Below are 22,141 nucleotides of genomic sequence, written 5' to 3'. Positions count from 1 at the left end.
GTGATAGGAACCAGTCCAGGAAATGCTGAAGATTGCAAAAATACTCTGGAAAGATTGAATATATGTACGAGGGAATTACCCTCCGCGATGAGACTTGGCCATCGCTAGTTGTTACAAAGAGCCAGCGAGTGGCGTGTGCAACACCATTTATTGTTTAGAGCCGGGGTGGGCGATTCAACTTCCTGTGGGCCTCATGCTTTCCTGTGACTGACAAGGTCATCCGTCAAGCCAAAAGACAGATGAAACAATCTTACATAAAATCAAAATATTATAAAATACGGGAAGGTGTGTGATAACACAATGACATTTTATGCCGTTATTTGATCATGTATTATTTCATTTATATGTTCTCAATATAAATCATAAATTGTGCTAAATATTAGTCACAGAACCCGGGTAAAATGTAAATATAAATTTGAAAAAGCACTGGCACAAGGCTTTTTCTTCATTATTTCTTTTGAGGGACAAAAAAAATTGAGTCTTACTGCTTAAAAGTATCTAATTTTGAAAACAGAAGGACAAAGAATATAAACTACAAGTTTTATTTAGAATTCAAATCGTAGTTGTGCTTTTTCCCTGACGCCATGAGGGCGGTATGAATACAGGCAAACGGCCGCACGTGGCCGCCGGGCCGCACATTGTCTCGCTCTGGTTTAGGGTGATGGAAGCAGGAAAATCACAAGTGGAGTCATTTAAATATTCTCAGGATTCCAATTGGGAGTTAATTTCTTGTTGGATGTACTTTCTAAAACTGATATGACTAGAGAATATGACTAACTCAAAGACAGTTTCAAAAGGAATTTTAACTCAAAGGCCTGTCAACTCGTTTTTTTCTATTTTCAGGAACACAATAGTGTCCATATTAATAATACTTGGTGAACACCGAAGACTCTGTGATTTATAGTTACATTAGTTTGTGTATCATTAGTTGCTGGAAATGGAAAAATCTAATGAGCAACTGATATGAATGGGATGGATGTCCCTTGGACTTTCAGTTTGTGATGACAAACTGTGGGCGATGCACTGATCGCTGTTTGGTAAGATCTGAAAATGGGTTACTTTTAAGACAATAACTATCGATAGTGTCCATCAGTGTAGATTTTTATGAAACCTCTGAATGCATGTGTTTTATTTCAAGCTTGAGAAGTGACGACACGGTGGCCAGCTGGCTGTGAGCTTCCACTGTTATTTGTTTTCATCCACCATCGCCGTCAAATCACAGTCGAGTGTGCGGAGAATGGCTCCGCCCCCTGCGTGAACACGCCTCCATGTTCACGGAACACCGCTCCATACATACTGTTGTTAGCGACGCAGCCGTTGAACGGACTTTTCCACATTTTGACATTTTCACTCGCTACTACTCCCCCAAACACCACAGCTGGGTGCAGGTGACAGCGGGAGCTTCGGTTGCCCTGGTTTGGGTTCCAGCTTGTGACTGGCGGCTGTCCTGCAAGGTAAGTTAGCCGAGCTTAGCCTGCACTGATGGCGGGTGGTTGTTGTGCTAACGTGCCTAGCTGCTACGTAACCTTGTCAAACAGATTACTACAAGCCGGGTGTAGCGGCTGCGCTATTGTGACGCAAAACGAGGATTTTTTTTCGTTTTATATAAACCACTTGTTTGTAGCTGTATCCGCTAGCACCGAAGCAAAGTTACAGTCAGCGAGTTTCGGGAGAGTTAGCACGCTAGCTAGCTCTCCGTGGCCACTTCTGGTTGCTCGTTGAGAAATGAATGTAACTTTTATCAACATTTATTAGTTGGTTTCGGGATATTTCACAATCCACCCGCTAGCCGCGACGAGCCGTGGTTGTTGCGATAAGGTTAAGGCTACTTGGACAACAGCATGATCGGCTCGTCTGGAGTTCCCGTTACTGAGGACTCGGTACAAACTTGACAGAATTGTGTCAACAGTAAACCGAATATTCGGCCATAATGCCACCGCGTGTGTGGACGTTTCACGTCGTCTTGCTTGCCATTCAACTTGAGTGTGGTACGAAGGCCAACGACAGCCATCCGACAAGCGAGAGCTCCCTGTTCGGCAGAGAGGGGGAGGGGATGAGATGAGCTGCAGCAGCCTATGTGCCTGAGCGTTAATCCGCTAAAATTACTGCCCACTCTCAAGACGAATTACCTCATTTCGCATTTATTTAGCCCGAAAAATATTCGAAAAGCGATCTAAAACGTTTAAAGCCGGAGGTTCCGATGATTTAGGCCGGAAAATGCATCCGACAGGCTGAAGGCTCCGTCGCCGTGTTTCTCCGAAAATCGGACTGTAGGGCGGTGAGGCTCCTCGACTCCTCCCCATTGTGGAGGCTGTGACGTCACCATAGGGAGCGTCAATAACTTGCTGCTCGGCGGCATTGAGGAGACTTCGATCGGTCTTTTACTGTTTGAATCAACCTTAAATCTAGAAACTTGAATGTGCAATAACGAATTAGTGACATTGTTTTACACCGTATATTAGTCAAATGCTGAGTTACACATCTGTTCACCTCACTGCTAAAATATTTCAACTTTTTTAAACAAACCAAACGGCACTTGTTCTGATCAGTCTATTTAATTTAAGTTCGTTAAATTGTCGTCTTAAACAGGGATGTTCTCACCTTCCTGGCTTGCCTACTTCTAAAATAACAGTGTGGTAGTTGTCGGTGTGTGTTGAAAAGTGGCATTTGAAATGGTTATTTAATCAACAGGACACTGGTACCTCACTTCTGCATCAACAAAAACCCAGGGTGTGATTAATATAGCAGGCTGCCATTCATAAGTATATAATTTATGAGAAACTAGCAATCTTGCTTCTTTTGTCATGTTGTACCACCTATCCGAGTTCTAATTAACATGCTCAACTGGTTTCTAAATCAAATGTAAAATTTGGACTAAAGACTATGTTTTCAGTTCTTTTGTTCCCACGAAGAATGTTTGTCTCAAACGTTTTCGAAAATTTTCAGCATTGAACTAAGACAGCAAATTCACTCATAGTGGTATTTCAATGAAAAAGTCTAAAGGGAAAAATGTCAAAGAATCAGGGAAGCTTTGTTTACCGTTTTTACACGAACAATAAATTATTAATTGATATTTGGAAGTATCGCATTTGTCTGTTTAAAGATTCCAAATTTAGCATTTTGTATGAAATGCAAACATTTGCAGTTTTTCCCCTCACATTTACTAATAATATCCAAAGTAGACACTAATTTTTCAACTACACTATACAGAGAAAAACGCTTTGCAGACAATTTTGCAAAAATAGAGAAGTCAAAACCAAAGAGTGTAGATAACTCGCATTCCTGAAGAAATAAGATTGGCTCATCTATTTGTCATCTCTTTGTTTAGCCCCTCTGAGTATGGTCATACAATGAAGAGACGCGTGGAGGACTTGGAACAAATATTTGTTTCGCAGCAACAGCGTCGCACCCTTGTTCAGAGTAACACAGAGACTTTCCAGTCCCGGGCTCTGGTCACAGCCCCCAAAGTGATTGAGGCAACGAAAGACACCATGCAGCCATCTAGTGGCATCCAATACTCTATACCACAAGGTTACCAGGTAAAAGATCAATTACTAGTAATGCAAAAAGCTTAGAACGTTGCTGCTTAGAATGTTACATGTGTGTGCAAATTCATAATGTGGGAAGAACAGAGGCAGTCTAGTCTAATCGAATCCCATTGCATATTGTTAAACTGACATGCATAAATTAATCTACTTTTACTTCCCCATAACTCAGGTTATTTTTTTTCTAGCATTTTTTTTGGGCTAAAACATATTAGCAAGAAAATCATAGGGAGTATTTTGTTTAAAAAATGTTCAGATTAGTCAGCGGGTGATTGAATGAGGTTCTTTTTGTTTTGAATAACTTTTCTTCCTCATTCAGGTGTCTGCAATGTCACAGAACACAAGTGGAAGTGGACACAATAATGCTGGGCCCCATGTTGGTCCACAGGCTCACAGCATTGCTGTCCAGTCCCAGGGCCAGGTTCATATTCACGCACCGGCACCTATGTCCTCTGCACAAGGACAGTCACAGTTTCAGAGACTCAAGGTACGTCACTAACTACCTCATAAAGATGTGATTTAACCAAATCTCATCTCCAGAATCCCGACACATCGATTTTTTTTTTTTTTGGACACTTGTTCCTACAAGTCATATGTCCATTTACAGGGGACAAGTATCTCGTAATTTATATGTACTGTTACTTTTTATATTGACACTTATCAAAATGACTCTGACCCCTTTGTTATTGTGTCTTACGGCTTACCATTTACCACCTTGGGATTAACAAAGTACATCAATCTAATTTTGTCACTGCAGCAAAACAGAACATGCCTACTGAAGAAGGTCCCTGACATTAACTATAAAGTAAAATAAAAAGCTTAATCTAAATGCATGAATCACAGACTTAAGATGGTTGACATGGTTGGCTTGCCAGACCCGATGAAGAAGAGAACTTCATTACCATGACAGATGTGGCGAGCTGAATTTTCATTGCCAATGAAAATTCTATGGACCGCAGTCCAGTTGTTGTTTACATACTTTGGGCTGGATTTTTTTCGGATTATAGACCTTTTATTTGCCAGCTGCTAGGTCACGTGCAGTGGTTATTTGAACAACGGGTGGTGTGACCTTTTTAATGGAAACCACTTAGTGAATTCTTGTCTGTAATTTAAGGTGAGACACAATTACTGACAGCGCATTTAAGGGCACGTCATGCTGAAAAAAAATCAGATGCTGACCTTAGTGGCATTTTCAGAAACACATAAGATTTATATTGATTATTGAATTGGTTGAGGGAGTATCTCACCAATCAATGTCAATAGACACTGGCTTTATTCTGAACATTAGAGATTGTTACAATAAAGTTCTCAAGGCCATGTCTTTGATGGCTTTCTTCTTTAGTTACTTCAAATCCTTTATTTTTTTCCCATATTTAATTTGCAGGTTGAAGATGCTTTGTCTTACTTGGATCAAGTGAAGCTTCAGTTTGGACATCAACCACATGTATATAACGATTTCCTTGACATAATGAAGGAGTTCAAGTCTCAAAGGTGAGTAGAATGGTGCGTGATTGTTTTGTGGGCAGTTTTGTGCTTTGACTGAAATTGCGAACTATGCCCATACCTACAGCATCGACACCCCTGGGGTTATCAGCCGCGTGTCCCAGCTCTTCAAAGGTCACCCAGAACTTATTATGGGTTTCAACACCTTTTTGCCACCTGGATACAAGATTGAAGTTCAGACCAATGATCTGGTTAATGTGACCACACCTGGACAGATCCATTACATCACACCTCATGGGATCTCTGTTCAGAACATACCAGTGACTGGAGCACCCACTCAACCAGCAAGCCCATACCAGCACCAGAGCCTCCCTCAGACCAGCTCGCACACCACAACCACTCCACCCACCCCTGCCCACCCTCCTGTGACAAAAACCAACAAGGTATTAACATGCCATCACTATTTGAACTGTTTGTGCTAAACCTGGTGTTAATGTTTGGTTTCTCTTCCTCTTTACACGATAAAGCCATTGCAGTCTCCAGCGCATACCCCGACCAGCCAACCTAACCCATCAATCCCATCCTTCAGTTCTCCTCGTTCGCCTTCAGTTCAGTGCCATGCTCCTGTCAACAGCCCTCCATCTGGTGGGCCACCGCTTCAGAACAATCAGCCAGTGGAGTTCAACCATGCTATAAACTACGTTAATAAGATCAAGAACCGTTTCCAAGGTCAACCAGACATCTACAAGGCCTTCCTGGAAATCCTGCACACATACCAAGTGAGGTTCTTATTGAAGATATTTGTGAATAAACAGTTTAAAAATAGTCACATCTCAGTAGTGAAAGAAAAAAAGATAATGTCTTAAATTCACTGTCATTTGTCATATCACCAACATGGCAAGTAAGATTGATAATAACATTTCCTGTTTCAATAACCAAACTTTTAGAAAGAGCAGCGGAATGCAAAAGAAGCTGGTGGCAACTATACTCCATCACTGACTGAGCAGGAAGTCTACACTCAGGTTGCGAGACTCTTCAAGAATCAGGAGGATTTGCTGTCTGAGTTTGGACAGTTTTTGCCTGATGCAAACAGTTCAGTGGTAAGTCTGCTGGTGTATACTTACTGCTAGGTCCTTAATTTGTTGGCTTTAAACTTTTTTTTTTTAAACTCAACATGACAATTAAGTGTCTAAGACAATCTCAAGGTCAGAGCAACTACCTCATGGCCTTTTGAGTCCTTACAGTTGATTAAAGATTATTAAATGGATTGTTTGGGTCATTTGCTTAATTTAAAACCTATGTCACCTAAAGCCTGAGCCCTTAACTGCTTAAAAAGAAAGATTCAATTGCGTTTTTATTTTGTAGTTGAAGCAACTAAATTTAGTTAATGTCTCTCTTCAGCTCTTAGGCAAGGCTTCTCCAGAAGGTGCCGAGTCTGTGCGTAATGATCATGGAGGGACAGTAAAGAGACCCTTACTGAACAAACCAAGACTGGGTCAGAATGGTCTGTTGCTCAAGAGACCATTGACACCAGGACTTGTTCCCACCTTGAAGGTACAAACTTCAGTTTTGTTAGTTGTTGGAGTTGGTTTTGTGAAGGAAAGATGTGGTCAAATCTAACAACAATAGAACAATCGGGTATGACTATTGACGTTTTTAAATGAGATTTATTATTCCAGAAGAAGCACAAACTGCTGGGGAAGGAGCATTTAAGTGAAGTGGGCAAACACAGCACCAGCACGGAAACCATGTTCTTTGAGAAGGTACAATGAAGAACACTCCTAGTTGAAACCTTTTCATCCCATGTTGTCTTCTTGTTGAACTTATGGTCTACTTTGGATGTGTTTTAGGTAAAAAAGGCTCTGAGGAGCTCTGAGGCCTACGACAGTTTCCTTCGATGCTTATACATCTTCAACCAGGAGGTGATTTCAAGGGCTGAGCTGGTTCAGTTGGTTATCCCTTTTCTTGGGTGAGTGGTTCAGGCAATGTACCATAGTATCTCCATTGTCACATGTTGATGTCGTTTAACTAAATGGGTTTCAACATTCATGTGCACTGCCTCGTATTCTTTTACAGAAAATTCCCAGAGCTGTTTTCATGGTTCAAGAATTTCTTGGGCTACCGGGAGTCAAACCATGGTGACTTGAGTCACGCAGAGAGTCTGCCGAAAGAACGTGCAATGGAAGGCATCGCCATGGAGATCGATTATGCTTCCTGTAAGAGGCTGGGCTCTAGCTACAGAGCGCTGCCGAAGAGCTACCAGCAGCCCAAATGCACAGGAAGGACGCCTCTGTGTAGAGAGGTATGAACATTGCTGTTCTTTTATTATAATTTTTTTGATTAGTATCACTAACTTTGACCTGAACAACTTTCCTCAGGTTCTCAATGATACTTGGGTGTCATTTCCTTCATGGTCTGAGGATTCCACCTTTGTCAGCTCCAAAAAGACCCAGTATGAAGAGCACATTTATAGATGTGAGGATGAACGATTTGAGGTAAGAACATGACATGTGAAGTCTGATCATCACTCATTTCGCTTAAAAAAAGCTACATTAAGGTTAAGAATATTGTTTACCCTGCCCCCCAAAGATGGTTACTAGAGCTCATTTAGGAACACTTTTAAATCAAATTTCACCCTTTAATTCCCTTCCTTATTTTTTTCTAACTATTGTATTCACATAAATATGTAGTTAGTATAATGGATGTCATAACAGTTTGTCAAACCTTATCGAGCAATCTTTCTTCACTTCACCTCCGTAGCTGGACGTTGTATTGGAGACCAATCTTGCCACAATTCGTGCACTTGAGTCCGTGCAGCAGCGTCTTTCGCGCATGTCTGCGGAGGAACAGCTGCGATTTAAACTGGACAACACACTGGGCGGCTCCTCTGAAGTTGTTCACCGTAAGGCTATCCAGAGATTATACGGAGAAAGAGCCAATGACATCATTGATGGATTGAAGAAGAATCCAGCTGCTGCTGTACCAATAGTCCTCAAAAGGTCTGCACATCAAGTTTTTTTGCTGGACTCCATGTTATTCAGTCTGTAAAACTTCATTTCTCCCTTTTCAGGTTAAAACAAAAGGATGAAGAGTGGAGAGAAGCACAAAGAGGATTCAATAAGATCTGGAGGGAGCAGAATGAGAAGTATTACCTAAAGTCCCTCGATCACCAGGGAATCAACTTTAAACAGAACGATATTAAAGTTCTACGCTCCAAAACGCTTCTTAATGAAATTGAAATGCTGTTTGATGAGGTAAGAAGTCTTTCTGTATTAAGTTCATATTATTGAAGAGCTTTAAAATTGTACTTGGATGAATGGTTAGACTTCACATCAAATATGCTGTACTTTTGGTGGTCTATTGGTCGTCTAGTGGTAATTTGTGATCTGTCACTAGTATCAGGTTAGCCTTGATGGGTAGGAAATTTGGTTGGGAGACTGTGATAGACATTGTAAATTAATACAATTTCTTGCTGAACAAAACCAAAGATCAAAACCTGTTTGGCCTGTATCTAAGACAGTGTCATTGAGAAAAACTTAAAGCAGTGTAAACCAAGAGGATGTCATCAATATTCTCCTATAACGTTTGTTCCCACAGCGTCAGGAGCGAGCATCAGAAGAGACCACTGCTGCCCCACCAAGTGGTCCCCACATAAATCTGACTTATGATGACAGCCAGATCCTGGAAGATGCTGCGGCACTCATCATCCACCACGTGAAGAGACAGGGCATCCAGAAAGAAGACAAGTACAAGATCAAACAGATCATCAGCCACTTCATTCCTGATCTTCTTTTTGCCAAACGTGGCGAGCTGTCAGATGTGGAAGAAGAGGAAGAAGAAGAACCAGAGGATGTGGAGATGGAAGGGGATGGTTCCAAGCAGCACAATGGCCTGCCACGCAGTGGTTCGAAGTCCAAGCTCCTGTTCAGCAACACCGCCGCTCAAAAGTTGCGAGGCACCGACGATGCTTATAACCTCTTCCTGGTCAACAACAATTGGTACATTTTCTTCCGTCTCCATCACATCCTCTGTTCGCGTTTGCTCCGCATCTATGGGCAGGCAGAGAAACAGATTGTGGAAGACAGTCAGGAGAAAGAGTGGGAAAGAGAAGTGCTCGGGATCAAGAAAGAAAAGACTGACAATCCAGCCATTCAACTTAAATTGAAGGAGCCAAGTAAGTTAAATCTACTGAAATTTACTCTTCATGATAAACATCGGATTTCACTGTTCATTTTCAACTGCTATGTCGTTTCAGTGGATGTTGAAGTCGAGGATTATTACTCAGTGTTTTTGGAAATGGTGCGAAACCTCTTGGATGGGAACATGGAGCCAGCTCAGTACGAGGATTCCCTGAGGGAAATGTTCACTATCCATGCTTACATTGCCTTCACCATGGACAAACTCATTCAGAACATCGTCAGACAAGTAAAAGCACAGATTGTTTTCCCTCATTTCATTATTTTTCATATTTTCACATAATATAAAATTTTCACTTTACATTAAAAAACTTGAGTTGCCGCTGAGTTTCAGGTTCTCTGATGAATTGTATTTGTGTCTCAGCTCCAGCATCTCGTTACGGATGACGTGTGCTCCCGTGTGACAGACTTGTACTTGAGCCAAAGTGCCAATAAAGCCACAGGAGGTTCTTTGTCCACCCATGCATCCCGTGCCACAGCAGAGGCTACCTACCAGCGCAAGGCAGAGCAGCTAATGTCCGAGGAGAACTGCATCAAGGTACCACGAACAGTATAAAACCCTCCGTTTAAATATCTTGCATAGAGGTGTACATGTCTCTCATGTGTCTTCTTTTTCTACTTAGCTCACATTTGTGAAGAACCAAGGCTCTGTTACTCTTGGTCTCGAGCTGCTGGACACTGAAGAAGATAACCCTGATGAGCCCGCTGAGGTAATAATCCATATTTAGTCTGAGCTATTTCACCATATATATTTAGTCCAAATCAACGTGTGCTTTTACATTAATTAGTTTTTATTTATGTCATTCTAGTCTTTATGTCTCTAGTCTTTGTTTCAGTCACACTCCTCGCCATCTTTTTGATTGGAATGACACTAGATAACATAAATTATTGAACATGTGTCAACCACGCTGACTTGAAGTCTTATACAAATACATATAGCTGATCATTTGTGACGCTCAAGATCCACCACCCTGATGTGCTGCAATCTGAGGGGTGAATAGAATTGTTTGCACCTATCAGCATTAACTGGGGCTGTGTAGTGCCTTGAACCTCACCATTTGATTTTCTAGGTTGCATGTTGATGATCGATTCAGTTCATCTAATTCTAAGGATTTGATGTTGCTTGAGTAAGAAGTGGAAACATTTGTAGTGAACATTTGTGACATGTCATGTCACATATTGAGTAATAAAAAAATTCTGAAAACAAAATTTACACCATAACCTATTTGAGCATTTGGAGCACTAAAGTGTGAAACATGTCAATTCCATATGAACACAGAAATGGAGTGCATGAATTTCTTACCTCTTGGAAATATCGATGAACCTCACCCAACATTTTGGAACAATATTGCATCTGAATCAGGTCCCTTCATTTCTAGCTGTATAGTAAGAAGTGTGCAGATGTAGCTGATCAACATAATCAGATGTCAAAGCAGTGTCGCTGAAACACGACTGATGAGCAAGGATGTAGCAGGTTTGTGTTTTCCTCTCCACTGGGTCTGTCTCACATCAGTGAAGAAGGAATTAGTGTTCAATGCTGCTTACATGAAGTCAGAGGCCGTGACGTCAGCGCACTGCAACATCTGAATCAACTCATAATCAACATGGATTGTTAATTACAAATTACGCTCACACGTTTACAGGTATCCAGTGGCGGGTTATGGGCTCTCAGGCCTGTCTCTGTTGAGACGACGTCACGCACAGTTATACATGGGCTCCACTAAGCTGAATAGAAATACTCCATAGCGACGATCCACGTCTAGATAATAACAACGTGAAAGCTAAACGACCTGGCTTTAAATCATGTTATTGTTGATAAAAATCCGTATCAGAAGATTACATCGTAAATGTCACATCGACATGACTCCATCTAACAAACCCACTCAGCCTCAGTAACCACCAGTGTTCTCAAGAGTTGTGTCATGAATGTCACTGTCATGAACACTGGCCAATAAGGTGAATCAGTTAGGGGTTTTGCTGACTAGCTGTGGCATTAGGGGTAGGTAGGATCACAATATATTGCTGAATAGATTTTTTTTAACCGGCCCTTACTTATTATTTCTACCCCAGGTGGTCCAGTAAAAGCAGTAGATGTTGAGTTTTTTCCAGGTCCCTGTAAAGCCTGAACATAATTCATCAGAAAACAACTGGTGTGACTGGAAGGGAAACTCTGTTAGTAATCAGTATGTTGGATAGATAGATACTTTATTCATCTCCGAAGAGAAATTCCCAATAGGGCATTCCCAATTGGGCAATACCTTGCTGTATTGAAAGCCTGAATTGCAGTCAATAGCAAATTCCATTCATTGCTATTCGCTTTGTATGTTGACTGTTTTGTCCACAGGGGGGCGCGCTTAGCCTTGTAAAATGTGTCGTTTTAAAACAACGCTATGGGAGAGTACTCATTCACGTTAATCGGAAACTGTGTATCGTTTGTGTTCTTGGCTCCAATGCAGAGCTGTGTGTTTTTCTTACCTCCCATTTAATAGTCGATTCCTTCCTTGCTGCACATCATCTGCACTTCATTCAGCAGATGGAACTTGAAGCAGCCAAATTGTGAGATGTTTGTCCTGAATAAGTGGTGCTGTCAAATATTGGTTGTAGGTCATCTTTAATCCCACAATCAGGTCAGCAGCGGTGTTTAACCCAGAAACATTTGGTGGTGCTGTGGTGGTAACGTTGGCCATCAGTTTCCTTGTTGAGCTCCCATTTGGAGGTCGACCAAGCTGTCGACTGGGTTTGCACGTAACCCAGAAACCTTGTTTTGCCTAAACTTCATGAAAATTGTTGAGGTAGATGAAGTGGCAGTGGGAAATGTAACATGCTAATCCTAACTACAGCTTTGCAGAGCAGTTGGTTTGTATGTTTCAGCGAACGTTGAAGCAAACATCATTGCGCTCTCTCAACAGAGATGGTTGGACTACATGGAGCGGTACCTGAACACAGATTCTGCGTCTCCTGAGCTGCGGGATCATTTGGCCCAGAAGCCGGTGTTTCTCCCCAGGTGAGACTCCAGACACGTCTCCCTCCCCATAGTCAGCACTTTTTAAAAGTCTGAATAGAAAGAAACACAAGGGCGAAGCTGCCCAAGTAGTCAGGTTTGAGAGGCCAGGGAAGTTCTGGCGTGATCCCGGGATCATCATCATTTTTAAAGCTGGAGCTCTTCACTGCAATCGACCAAGATTTTTGACTCTTGTGAAGGTCTCTTGAAATTCAAGTTTTTGTGGTCTAAAGATTGCACTTTACATGTCAAAAGCAGTTATCAAGTATTTATTTGTGATATTGGCCACTCTTTCGTGATGGTACTTCATTCTGTTGGGGGCCAAAGGAGAGAATAGAATTAGTTTGAGCTTAACCATGGTCTGTTGTCCTCTTGAACACATTGACTTCACAGAGTTGCATTAAAATGACTGGTTGTGTAATTTGTTAGTGACACATAACTGAAAACACAAACACGTTTCTGTTTCGTTGAATTTTCTCCACCGTGTCTTGGCTCTGGGTTTCTTCGGACTCGATCCTGTAAAGACCCTTTACCTCGTGATCATGTTGTTTTGTATCTCTAATGTGTCTGTACGTCGTTCAAAGAGAAGTTTGTTATGGACTATTTTGTGATGGACGGTGCACTCTGTTATACGACTTTGGCTTTCCACTGGTGTGAAAGATTTGTGGTCTTTTTTTAAACACGAGCCCTTTGATCTGCAGCACTTGTACAAAGGAATAGGTTTGTAAATAAAGCATTGTCTAAATTATATGTTCATATCTTGGTGTATTTCTTCCCTGCCATTTGAGGCATGATGCTGCTTATCTGTTTTCTTTTGGGAGGTTTTGTTTTGTTTTGTTATTTCTGCTTTTGAGATGGCTGTCCATTCCCATGCACATTGTAAACGGCTCTTCAAAATTACTGTTGCTTTATTCAACCCATTGCATAAATCTGGCTTGTGTTTGGTCATTGGGACATCATCACCACGTCTTTCCTCTGCAAATCTATCAGAGTTCAGCAGCAAGATGAAGACTAAACACTTAAACTCTCTGATTTAAATTCAGTCCTTCCTTATTTCCAGTTGTTTTGGATCTTCATCTCATGATCATAACACTGATGTGCACATACTTCCATCGACCATGTACAAACTATTCTCAGATCATTCTGATTGGTACCCGATCAGGCTACCCTTTCTGTAGTGTTTGTCTCGAGCTGTTTACCTGAAATTGGCCTGGAAAGACTCTGAATGCAAATATATGCTTGATGGTTTCAGTCTTCGCCCACCTCAACCCTCTGTGGTAAGTAAATATTTAACACTTTCATTCAGGTTGGGTGAACATGAGAACTTTGATTTGTGACCATTTGGATCAAATTGGCTCTAGAAAAACCGCATGTTGATCTGAACCATGTGCGACAAAAGTGTAAAATCTCTGCTGCTCTTATAGATCCACATTTCACACAGTTTTATTTGGTTACTTCTTATATGGAGATGCATGGGTGTTGATTCTTAAAGGACAGTCCTCTCAAATTTGACATTTTAAACGCTGTAAAATTACCTGTTATGGTCAAGTAGCCTGCTTTCAGTAACACCTTATTGGGCATTGAGAAGTCATAGGAAGTCCGTCGTTGGTGTGCTGACAGTTGCTTTCTATTGTCTGGAATTCAGGAACCTGAGAAAGATCCGCAAGTGCCAGAGAGGTTGGGAGCAGCTGCAGCAGGAGAGGCTGGCCAAAGACCCCTCTGAGAAATTCCCGGATGAAAAAGAGCTGAAGATAAAGTGCATGTTCAAGCTCAACTCGTACAAGATGGTGTATGTGTGCAAGTCAGCCGACTTCATGTACCGACACACGGCACTCACGCGGGCTCACCAGGTAAGGCTGGGGAGCAGGTCAACCCCGTGCTGTTTTTAACACGCTTGTGGTCACGCAACTATGACTCGGATGACTGTGTTATAAAGGTGGAATTCATGCCGAAATTTCACAAAAAATATTGACGTCCAAGTCTGCTGTTAAGTACATTTGGAACAACCATGTTGCATGTGTGAAGTGGCCATAGTTGCATTTAAAAGCAACTTATATGTGCTTATGAACAGTTGAACCAATTGAGCTCACCCTCTCTGAACAAGTCAGCAGAGGTTGATCCTTGTCATCCTGTGCTTCAGTTTAATACCCGTTCCCCTCGACTGTCAGGTGTGGGGGGAACTGGGTGTGGCGTTGAAGTCAGCTGATCAGTCATTGTGCTGCTGACGTCCATCATTACAACAAGTAGTTTTCACGTGTCTATGAAGACAGTTCTTTGTTAAAAGCTTTCTCCCGTTTGTCCCCTCCAGTCCCACCAGCGAGTCCACAGACGTCTCCACAAACGCTTCCACTCCTGGTTGGACTCGTGGGCCAAAGAGCATGTGACAAGCGACATGGCGGCTGGCAGTCGCAGGTGGTTGATGGGAGAAGGACAGGAAGACATGGCAGCTTGTTCCACCACCTGCTGCCCCGAAGTTCTGCATTACCTCACAGTTAACAAGTACCGGGTGAAGTACCCAGCGTCATAGACACCTGTGTACTGCTATCTTCCATCCTGCCAAAATCCCTCAAGGATTCCGTACCTTCTCCCAGACAGAACCAGTTCAGGAACAGAAACGTCACTGTAAGTATTCAGTGCTGCTGATCACAGCTGTGGACACACTCCCCGTTAGCTCCTTTTCCACTTTCACTCTGATACGAAAAGTGTTGTTGCAAGATCAGCTTTCAGTACCACCGGACCAAAACGCTTGTTTTTGGTTGTGTCTAACCTGTACAGAGGAAGCATTTGGTACAGTTTTTCAATTTGTTGCTGGTCGTTCTGAACGTGGAACCCTGCAGCTCTGTAAAAAGCCATTTGAGAAAATTGAACCTGGCAAACTAAAACCTTTCATCTTCTGGTTCCTGTCATAAATGTTCACGATCACCCCTGTTTATATGCCCCCTTGTTGTTACACTCATGTTACAACTGTAAATGTGTGTATATGTAGAATTTTTATAGTCTGTGTAGTGACATGAACACATTGATGTTAGATGTTGCAATTTTTTTTAAGGAAATCTTTTTTCTTTGTTTTTTTTTCTTTTTTTTTAAACCAAAGAGGTGTTGTAGACCTTGATCCACTTAGGGTGTTCTTCTCCCTCCCTATGTTAAAACTGAGAAAATAAACAAAAAAGAAAACATTTTAAAGGCAACCTTTCCCAAATTTTTACCCTTCGTCACTGCAGTTTTAACAGGATTGAATGTAGCCAAACTCGTTTGTAAATAAAAATGACGAGGGTGAGAATCCGTCTTCACTGCATCTGTTTTTGTTTTTCTAGATTTTTTTTTTTGAATGTCTACTGTTCTGCGTGTACAGTTTTCACAACAAAAATGGCAATAATCCACCGTGAACGCAGTTCCCCTTCTGAGAATGTTTTAGGATGGATGTCAAAACATTTCTCCCTCTGCTGTTTATTTATTGAAATATGGCTGTCTTTTTAAAGCGTGTCACTAGCCTTGGGTATTTTTGTGAAAATGGAAATCCACATCACTTTTACACTTGATTGGAAAAGATATTTTGAGGCTGTCGGATTAAAAACTTTCCTGGGTCGTTCCTTTTGCCGTGTATCAACCTGACAATCTGTATTTTCATTTCCTTCATAAAACCTGGACATTTGTTTGTACCTCCTTTTAATGTTTCTCTGCTCTTTTCGATGTTGTTCATGAGTTTTAGTGTTTGACATTAAAATATTCTTTCAATAAACGGAATCTCACCTTTTCTTATTCTGTTTTTTGAGCCTGTGTTGGCTCTCAGAAGTTTATCATGGCTGCACTTTTAACTACAGTATTCTGTTATCATTAATAGGACAGTTGCCAAAGGATCATGAGGTGTTCCTCAGTCAGGACATGCCAGGAAAAACCTGGAGAAAGGCAGAGGATGCCCAGCAGACCTTAGCTCATTTCTACTGCCACGTTTTCCTTCGGCAGGTTTCTAACTGTAACTGATGTGACACATTTCATCCCCCAAATCTTGCAAACATTGGAGAAATCTGTATAAAGAGCTGTTAGTGCAAAATGTGTCCAGTTTTCCAGAGTGATGGCAACAAGTTTCCTCGTGCAAATGTGCGCCAGGAGATCAGGCTGAAGTATCTGTGTCATTGGTCGAGCCATATATTTTAGTCACTTTCTCCCGTATGTGGTCATTCGCATTTCCAGTTCCAACTTACAGTTCTGTTCTTGTTGAATCTACTTCCCAACGGCCTGAACTGCATTAACGTGTTCGATAGATCAAGTAGATCACTGCAGCTCTCACAGCTTGGTGATAGACTGAGTTGAAGATGCTCAGGTTTTCATGGGGACACGCTAGTAAGGACAGAGTGAGTCAACTGACAGGGAAGTTTGAAAAGTCAGGACTCTGTTTAGATACATTGAGGGAAGAGACACAGAACACATTAGCTGAAGAAGACAACCAGAGTTCATGAATGTGGACATGAGGAGAGACACACACACACAAAATACAGGTTAAGATGGGGGGGGGCTGCTGTGCAGAGTCTGACCGTCTCTGAAATCATTCAAGAGTGAACTGAGTTTATTATAGTTACCAGCAGGAACACATTTGTACATGTTGACGTTGAATAGCCATCCACAGTGCCACAAAATGTTTGGTCAGAACAAAGGTCATGTCTGATCTATACTGGTGTCCACTTTCATCAAAGGGAAGAGGGGAAAAACGCTGTTTACTTGAACTTTTACTTAATACAAAGATACATAGAGTTAAAAAAAAATAAAACAAACAGGATAAAAAGTGCAGTGTAGCAAAAATAAAACAGCTGCGTTCGCAACAGTCCTTTTACGAGCACTTCTTCAGAATCTTTTGTCTTTTCACTTTGGCAGCGTCCTTGAATTTGTTGATTCCTTCTTTACAGGATTTTGTCTACAAGTGGAAGAACAGAACATATACGAGTTTGAATTCAGAGGAACTGGATGGAAACTCAGAGTGAAACATCAATCAACTGATGAGAAATGACCCAGGCGTCTCCCAGAAGATGATGCATTGTGTGTTTGGGGGCAGAGGAGGACACCACAAAACATCCATGTACTTTGCTGAGCATTGCAACGACCCAAAATACCACCAAGGGCATGTTTCTCAGCAGACAACCTGATTGTTCATTTTTCACAGTGCCATTTGTGTGTCGGTTCCTTGGACCAATGGCTGAAAAACACTATGATGCCCGTTTTCCATTGTCTTATCATCATCTGGGAGAAATCTGGGTCACTTCCAATGACAAAAAAAATAAATTATGAATGACATTCACATCCTGAACAGGCAATAACAGAATAAAAGAGGATGAACCAAATTATTCTCTATAATGCTTGTTTAAATATCATGACTTTATCCGTTCATGTTGTGCCTTTGCGACAACAACCCCTTCACACAGGTCACTGCTGTCTTTGGATCTTTATAGAACATTGCAGAGGCAAAAGCCCAGTCACAACGGTTTGACAGAATATTGAGAAGTAAGTTCAAAGACAGCCATATGTTACTTCGACACACATGCACTTTTGCATTTCAATTGCATTTGAAACTCACAACAATGTTCTTGAGTCTCTCCTTTTGCAACTTGAGTATCTCTTCTACAGTCAGATCTTCCACATTCTTCTTCAGGTTGAGGAACCCACAGCCAGATGAATGAGACCTGTGTTCTTTTCTGTGGTACAAGAATTTGTGATTTTTTTTTTATTTAAGTCGAGCCGAGTCGAAACAATTGTGTGTCATGATCTCTTACTGTGGATCATCCTCAGGTTCCCAGCCTTCCAACTCCTTGAGGCAAAAGAAGCACATAGCCACGTCCGGGCTGTTGTCAAGTGGCTTGTGAATGAAACCAGATTTTGCCATCTGTGAGGAATAAGGTAAGAAGACAACTCCAGTGAGGTCTAATACATGGCGAAATAACGTTTTGATCATCCACCGGGAAGCAATTGTTTCACAATAACTATCATTTCAGAGCAAATAGTCACACTGTAAACATGTGCACCATCTAAAGGAAGGTCGAACAAACTGTGTACTGCTGAAACAGAAGCAAGTTCACATTGCGCGAGAACAAGGACACAATAAGGGTGGATCATAAAATGTTAGCACATGTTGCTAATTTAGCTTCGACCGTCAACGTACCTTCTCCGGTGTGCAGACACAGTCTTCGTTGAAGGGCCAGTCTTGAAATGTCTTCAGTCTGTTCTCGTAAATAAACAACTCAAATTCCCTCGCCATCTGTGCTTCCATTTCACAAGCTCTTCACAGTCCACTGCGACGGAACCAACGCTTGGAAGTGCGCTTCACGACGTTTTCAAATTTCCCCACTTCCGTCGAGGCGATTCCATTGGTCTACGGAGGTCACGTGTCTGTTGTCTTGCTCGCTTACTAAGCACACAGCGACGCCCTGTGTTCGAGTGAGTCATAATGGACGATGGCGTTCGCGCACTTCCTTCCGGTTATTGCTGTTCGTGCTTGTATTGGTGTTCCATCAATTGAGCCCTGCTAACTCAACCATTTGATAATATTAGCGCTGATTCAGCTCCAAAGTACATGGAGAAACTCTAACAAGAGGAGGAAAGCACATGTCAAGTTATTCTGAAGTCCACTGAAACAACACACACATTATATAAATATTATAATTACACAGAATGGAATCACATTTTACAGGAAAAAAATACAAGATGTACAGGTGGCTTCCAGAGAAATACTATACATCAAGTTGTTTAAAATCCATCCATCCATCATCAGTGTTACCAACCACAGATAGTCATTTTGTAAAAGCACTGCAGATGATGTGCCGTACATGTTCGTTGCAGTTATAACTCATTGTTGTGCAAAGCTGTAACAAGAAACCTTGCAGATCTGTGGAGACCACCAGCTCAGTGTTGCCACTGTTCATGAACAAGGTCGGTGCAAATGTGTATTTAGTACTTAGCCAGAAGTAATCTCCCCCTGATTTTTTCATTTTTCAAATTCATCCTGAGCTACTGTGAACTAAGGGTTTTACCTCTATAAAGCCTCGATCTTCTCTCACGTACGACTCGGGTCTGACAAAATTCTACCAATGTCTGGAATCCACCAGCTCCGGCCTCAAGCTGAGTTTTTTCAGTGTCTCATAGCCGACAACCATGACGATGGCAGTGGGAGTGGACGAAATGATGCGTGCAGAAAGTCCTTTGGTCATTCCCCAAAAACCCTCCTCGGTGATCAGCTGCTTGAATGTTTCAGTGACTGAGGTCCGTCCTTCAACCTAGAGGAACCACAAGATGTCATTAAGGCGTTTAACAGAGCCAGTACTTGAGACCACCGATGAACGTGAGGACAGTTTCAGTAGTTGTGCTTGATGACGACGACAATGATTGCACACCTGAACTCTGGCTCTGACGACGTCCATCGGATTGGTGACAGTCGAAGCAGTAGCGGCGGCAAGTGGTCCTGCCATGGCTTGGAGAACCAGATGAGGGCAGTCACTGGGTGCCATTTTGGAGAGCTGTTCTGTTGAACAGCCACAGGCATGTTGGTGGTTAAATGGACCGATTAAAGCAGAACTGACAGCAGGTAAAACCAGGCTTTTAGCTTGGAGGGCGTCCGGGCGTCTGCAAAACATTTCTTGACCGTATCTTGGCCGCCTGATTACGCTGGTATAAGGCAGCAGATGCGGTCGAGAATGTGGAGTCCATTTTTTCATGTTTTGCAGACGCCCGGACACCCTCCTAGCTAAAAGCCTGACTGTAAAACGTGAGGCTTACCAGCGTAAAAATGATAGAAAGGCCACCACACAGCACTGTTTGGAATATAGGTGAGTAAGGATGCTACATATCCTCTGTAGAAGCCATGGAATCCATCAGCAGCAAATATCTGGGCCACAATGTTTCTCGTCTGTCCAAACAGTCTTTTCGTTTTCCCATTCTGCGGCTTGAGGCGGAAGCGAGTGAGGTGTTCCCCTTGACCCTGCATCATGAGCTGCTGTGAAACAACATCTATGGGAACAGTGATGCTCTGTGCCACCAGGGATGCTGAGCCTCCAGCCACCAGTGATTTGACCGTGTTGCTGTCCGAATACTCAGACACGTACTTTCGTACCAGCTCGTAGGTGGTAATGTAGGCCTGTCCTGAAATGAGGGTGAAGGTGTTCACCATGAAGCCCCGGTACAAGCCACGCACACCCTCCGTTCTCAAGATCTTGAAGAAGGCGTCAAAGGTCCCGCTGTAGAGAGATTTACCCCTCTGGACCTGCAGGCGGGTGCGGATCAGGGTGGCTGGGTACACCGTGGCCCGAATGGTCATCGTCATGAAGACTCCGAAAGAGTAGAACTTCCTTTTGTCCAGGTCCTCCCATTCTATGATCTGGATGTTCCTCTTCTGCTGCATCTTCTCTAGCGAGGCATCAGATGGCTTCTATCTGGGGACACGATGAGGATTGAAACATTGAACATGTTGAAGCACAAACAAAAAGGTCTCACAGTATCTTGTACAGACACAAACACCTGACTCAGACAATTATTAACTTTTGTCCATATCATGTTTTACAGCCCTGAGTGAGACATGCGAGCCCAAGCAAAGAAGATATGAGTGAATATAAGATTCATGACGCATCTATCCTGTTCCTCCACCAGATCTGATGGTTGTGTTTGGTCTCTACGTGTAAAGAACGACTTCCTTCCCATTTACCGAAACGCTGACGAGTTGGGTCTTTTTTTAAACACCCCAACTGTGGGCGGAAGTGGAAGGGCGACAGGGAAGCTAACAGGAGCTACAGGCTAATGCGCCACCAAACCACCCTAAAATTAAATGAAAAACGTTCCGCTAAAACAGGCTGCACGACTTGACACGGAAACGTAACAATCTGAAACAAATGCACTTTTGTTTCCATTTGCTTTGTGGGGAAAAAGGCAGTGTAGAGACTGACCTTTCGACAGATGTTGACGTCATTGCCTCGCACACGTTACGTACGTCAGCTGGACATTCGGCGACTGGTCGAACGCCCGACTTGCCATCATCATCTACATATTAACGCAATCTAAGACACGGATGATGGAATCTTGTCAGCAGAAGCCACACAGCCATTTCACGTTAACTATGAAGCGGTGAGCAACCAGCGACCGGTTCTTCTTCTTCTTCTCTTGGATTCACAGCGACTCCCAAACAACAAGGGGGACCATACTGCCACCCCGTGTGGACTGCAGTACTACACTGCGTAGCGTTCATTCTGTCCTCCGAAGTTTTCTTCCCCTGTTGTGGTCTCTGTTTACATCAATATAACGGTATATTTTCCCTACTCACCCACAGTAATTTAGTGATTTGATGTGGCTCCCATTTGAGGCAGGTTTGTAGAAAGTGATGCTTGGTGAATGTGGGGTTATTTTTGAAAGGCTTGTGGCTTTGGACTATTATTCTGATGTAAAAAAAAAAAGAATTTGAATCTTTCAGCTTTTATCATCATCTGTATCACGTGAGTCTCCTCTCTGCGTACACGAACCACATTAGTTGTCTCCCTCTTTTCCTCGTTCATCATTAACATTTAGTCCAATGTGACCAAAGACTAATGCTGTCTGATGCATCTCTATCACGGAAAGCATTTCCACTGTTCCACAGTTAGAGAAGTGGCAAAGAGGATTGGCAACACGGTCACACATGGTCATGGTATGTTGGTGATATTGTCACAGATGAAACTAGCTTCCTTGAGGTGCGGTGTTTTGAATCTCCTTTATGCATTCGAGTAGATGATAGTCAACACATGCTCAGGGGCCTGTGTGGTTCTGGTCAACTGGAATTCTAAGAGTCTCTAGTCCATAGATGTGAGAAAGAGCAGGATTACATCCTCACACTTACTATGATACATCTTAGTCCTGCACCCCGTGAGTCAGAGTGGACCCAAACGCCTTGGGAAATTTAACCCAAATCTCAACAACCTATCAATGAAGGATGAGGATATGAAAACAAATCA

At 42.4% G+C, this 22,141-nt stretch overlaps 3 protein-coding genes across 5 annotated transcripts; 1 reads left to right on the top strand and 2 right to left on the bottom strand.

Moving 5' to 3' along the window:
- The first annotated feature begins 1,252 nt into the window (after window positions 1–1,252).
- On the top strand, window positions 1,253–15,924 carry LOC128759155 (paired amphipathic helix protein Sin3a-like). The gene is made up of 21 exons (XM_053865897.1): window positions 1,253–1,454; window positions 3,329–3,539; window positions 3,865–4,032; window positions 4,930–5,036; window positions 5,116–5,431; window positions 5,516–5,767; window positions 5,936–6,088; window positions 6,390–6,542; window positions 6,668–6,751; window positions 6,839–6,957; window positions 7,065–7,290; window positions 7,367–7,483; window positions 7,749–7,987; window positions 8,059–8,242; window positions 8,586–9,162; window positions 9,244–9,413; window positions 9,549–9,722; window positions 9,808–9,894; window positions 12,094–12,188; window positions 13,831–14,035; window positions 14,494–15,924. Exons 2-21 carry the CDS (start codon window positions 3,351–3,353, stop codon window positions 14,710–14,712), a joined length of 3,834 nt encoding a protein of 1,277 aa, XP_053721872.1. The 5' UTR covers window positions 1,253–1,454; window positions 3,329–3,350; the 3' UTR covers window positions 14,713–15,924.
- Window positions 15,925–16,749: 825 nt separating this feature from the next.
- On the bottom strand, window positions 16,750–18,560 carry birc5a (baculoviral IAP repeat containing 5a). The gene is made up of 4 exons (XM_053866701.1): window positions 18,334–18,560; window positions 17,948–18,057; window positions 17,752–17,869; window positions 16,750–17,094 (listed from the first exon to the last, which is right to left on the bottom strand). The coding sequence occupies exons 1-4, from the start codon at window positions 18,439–18,441 to the stop codon at window positions 17,011–17,013; spliced, it is 420 nt and encodes a 139-aa protein (XP_053722676.1). The 5' UTR covers window positions 18,442–18,560; the 3' UTR covers window positions 16,750–17,010.
- Window positions 18,561–18,705: 145 nt separating this feature from the next.
- Window positions 18,706–21,351, bottom strand: LOC128759609 (solute carrier family 25 member 44-like). 3 transcript variants are annotated; one of them, XM_053866699.1, is made up of 4 exons: window positions 21,104–21,350; window positions 19,944–20,592; window positions 19,562–19,689; window positions 18,706–19,444 (listed from the first exon to the last, which is right to left on the bottom strand). In XM_053866699.1, the coding sequence occupies exons 2-4, from the start codon at window positions 20,563–20,565 to the stop codon at window positions 19,253–19,255; spliced, it is 942 nt and encodes a 313-aa protein (XP_053722674.1). In that variant the 5' UTR covers window positions 20,566–20,592; window positions 21,104–21,350; the 3' UTR covers window positions 18,706–19,252. The 3 variants fall into 3 exon arrangements, 2 of the variants coding, with proteins under 2 accessions (XP_053722674.1, XP_053722673.1); XM_053866698.1 differs by having other exon boundaries at window positions 19,944–20,596; window positions 21,104–21,349; XR_008414599.1 differs by having other exon boundaries at window positions 19,297–19,444; window positions 19,562–19,684; window positions 19,944–20,596; window positions 21,104–21,351.
- Window positions 21,352–22,141: the final 790 nt, after the last annotated feature.

The sequence above is a fragment of the Synchiropus splendidus genome, chromosome 5 (genome assembly GCF_027744825.2).
Source record: "Synchiropus splendidus isolate RoL2022-P1 chromosome 5, RoL_Sspl_1.0, whole genome shotgun sequence".
Taxonomy (NCBI): domain Eukaryota; kingdom Metazoa; phylum Chordata; class Actinopteri; order Syngnathiformes; family Callionymidae; genus Synchiropus; species Synchiropus splendidus.
The sequence above is the reverse complement of the archived record's forward strand: the minus strand, read 5'-3'. Positions and strand labels throughout refer to the sequence as shown.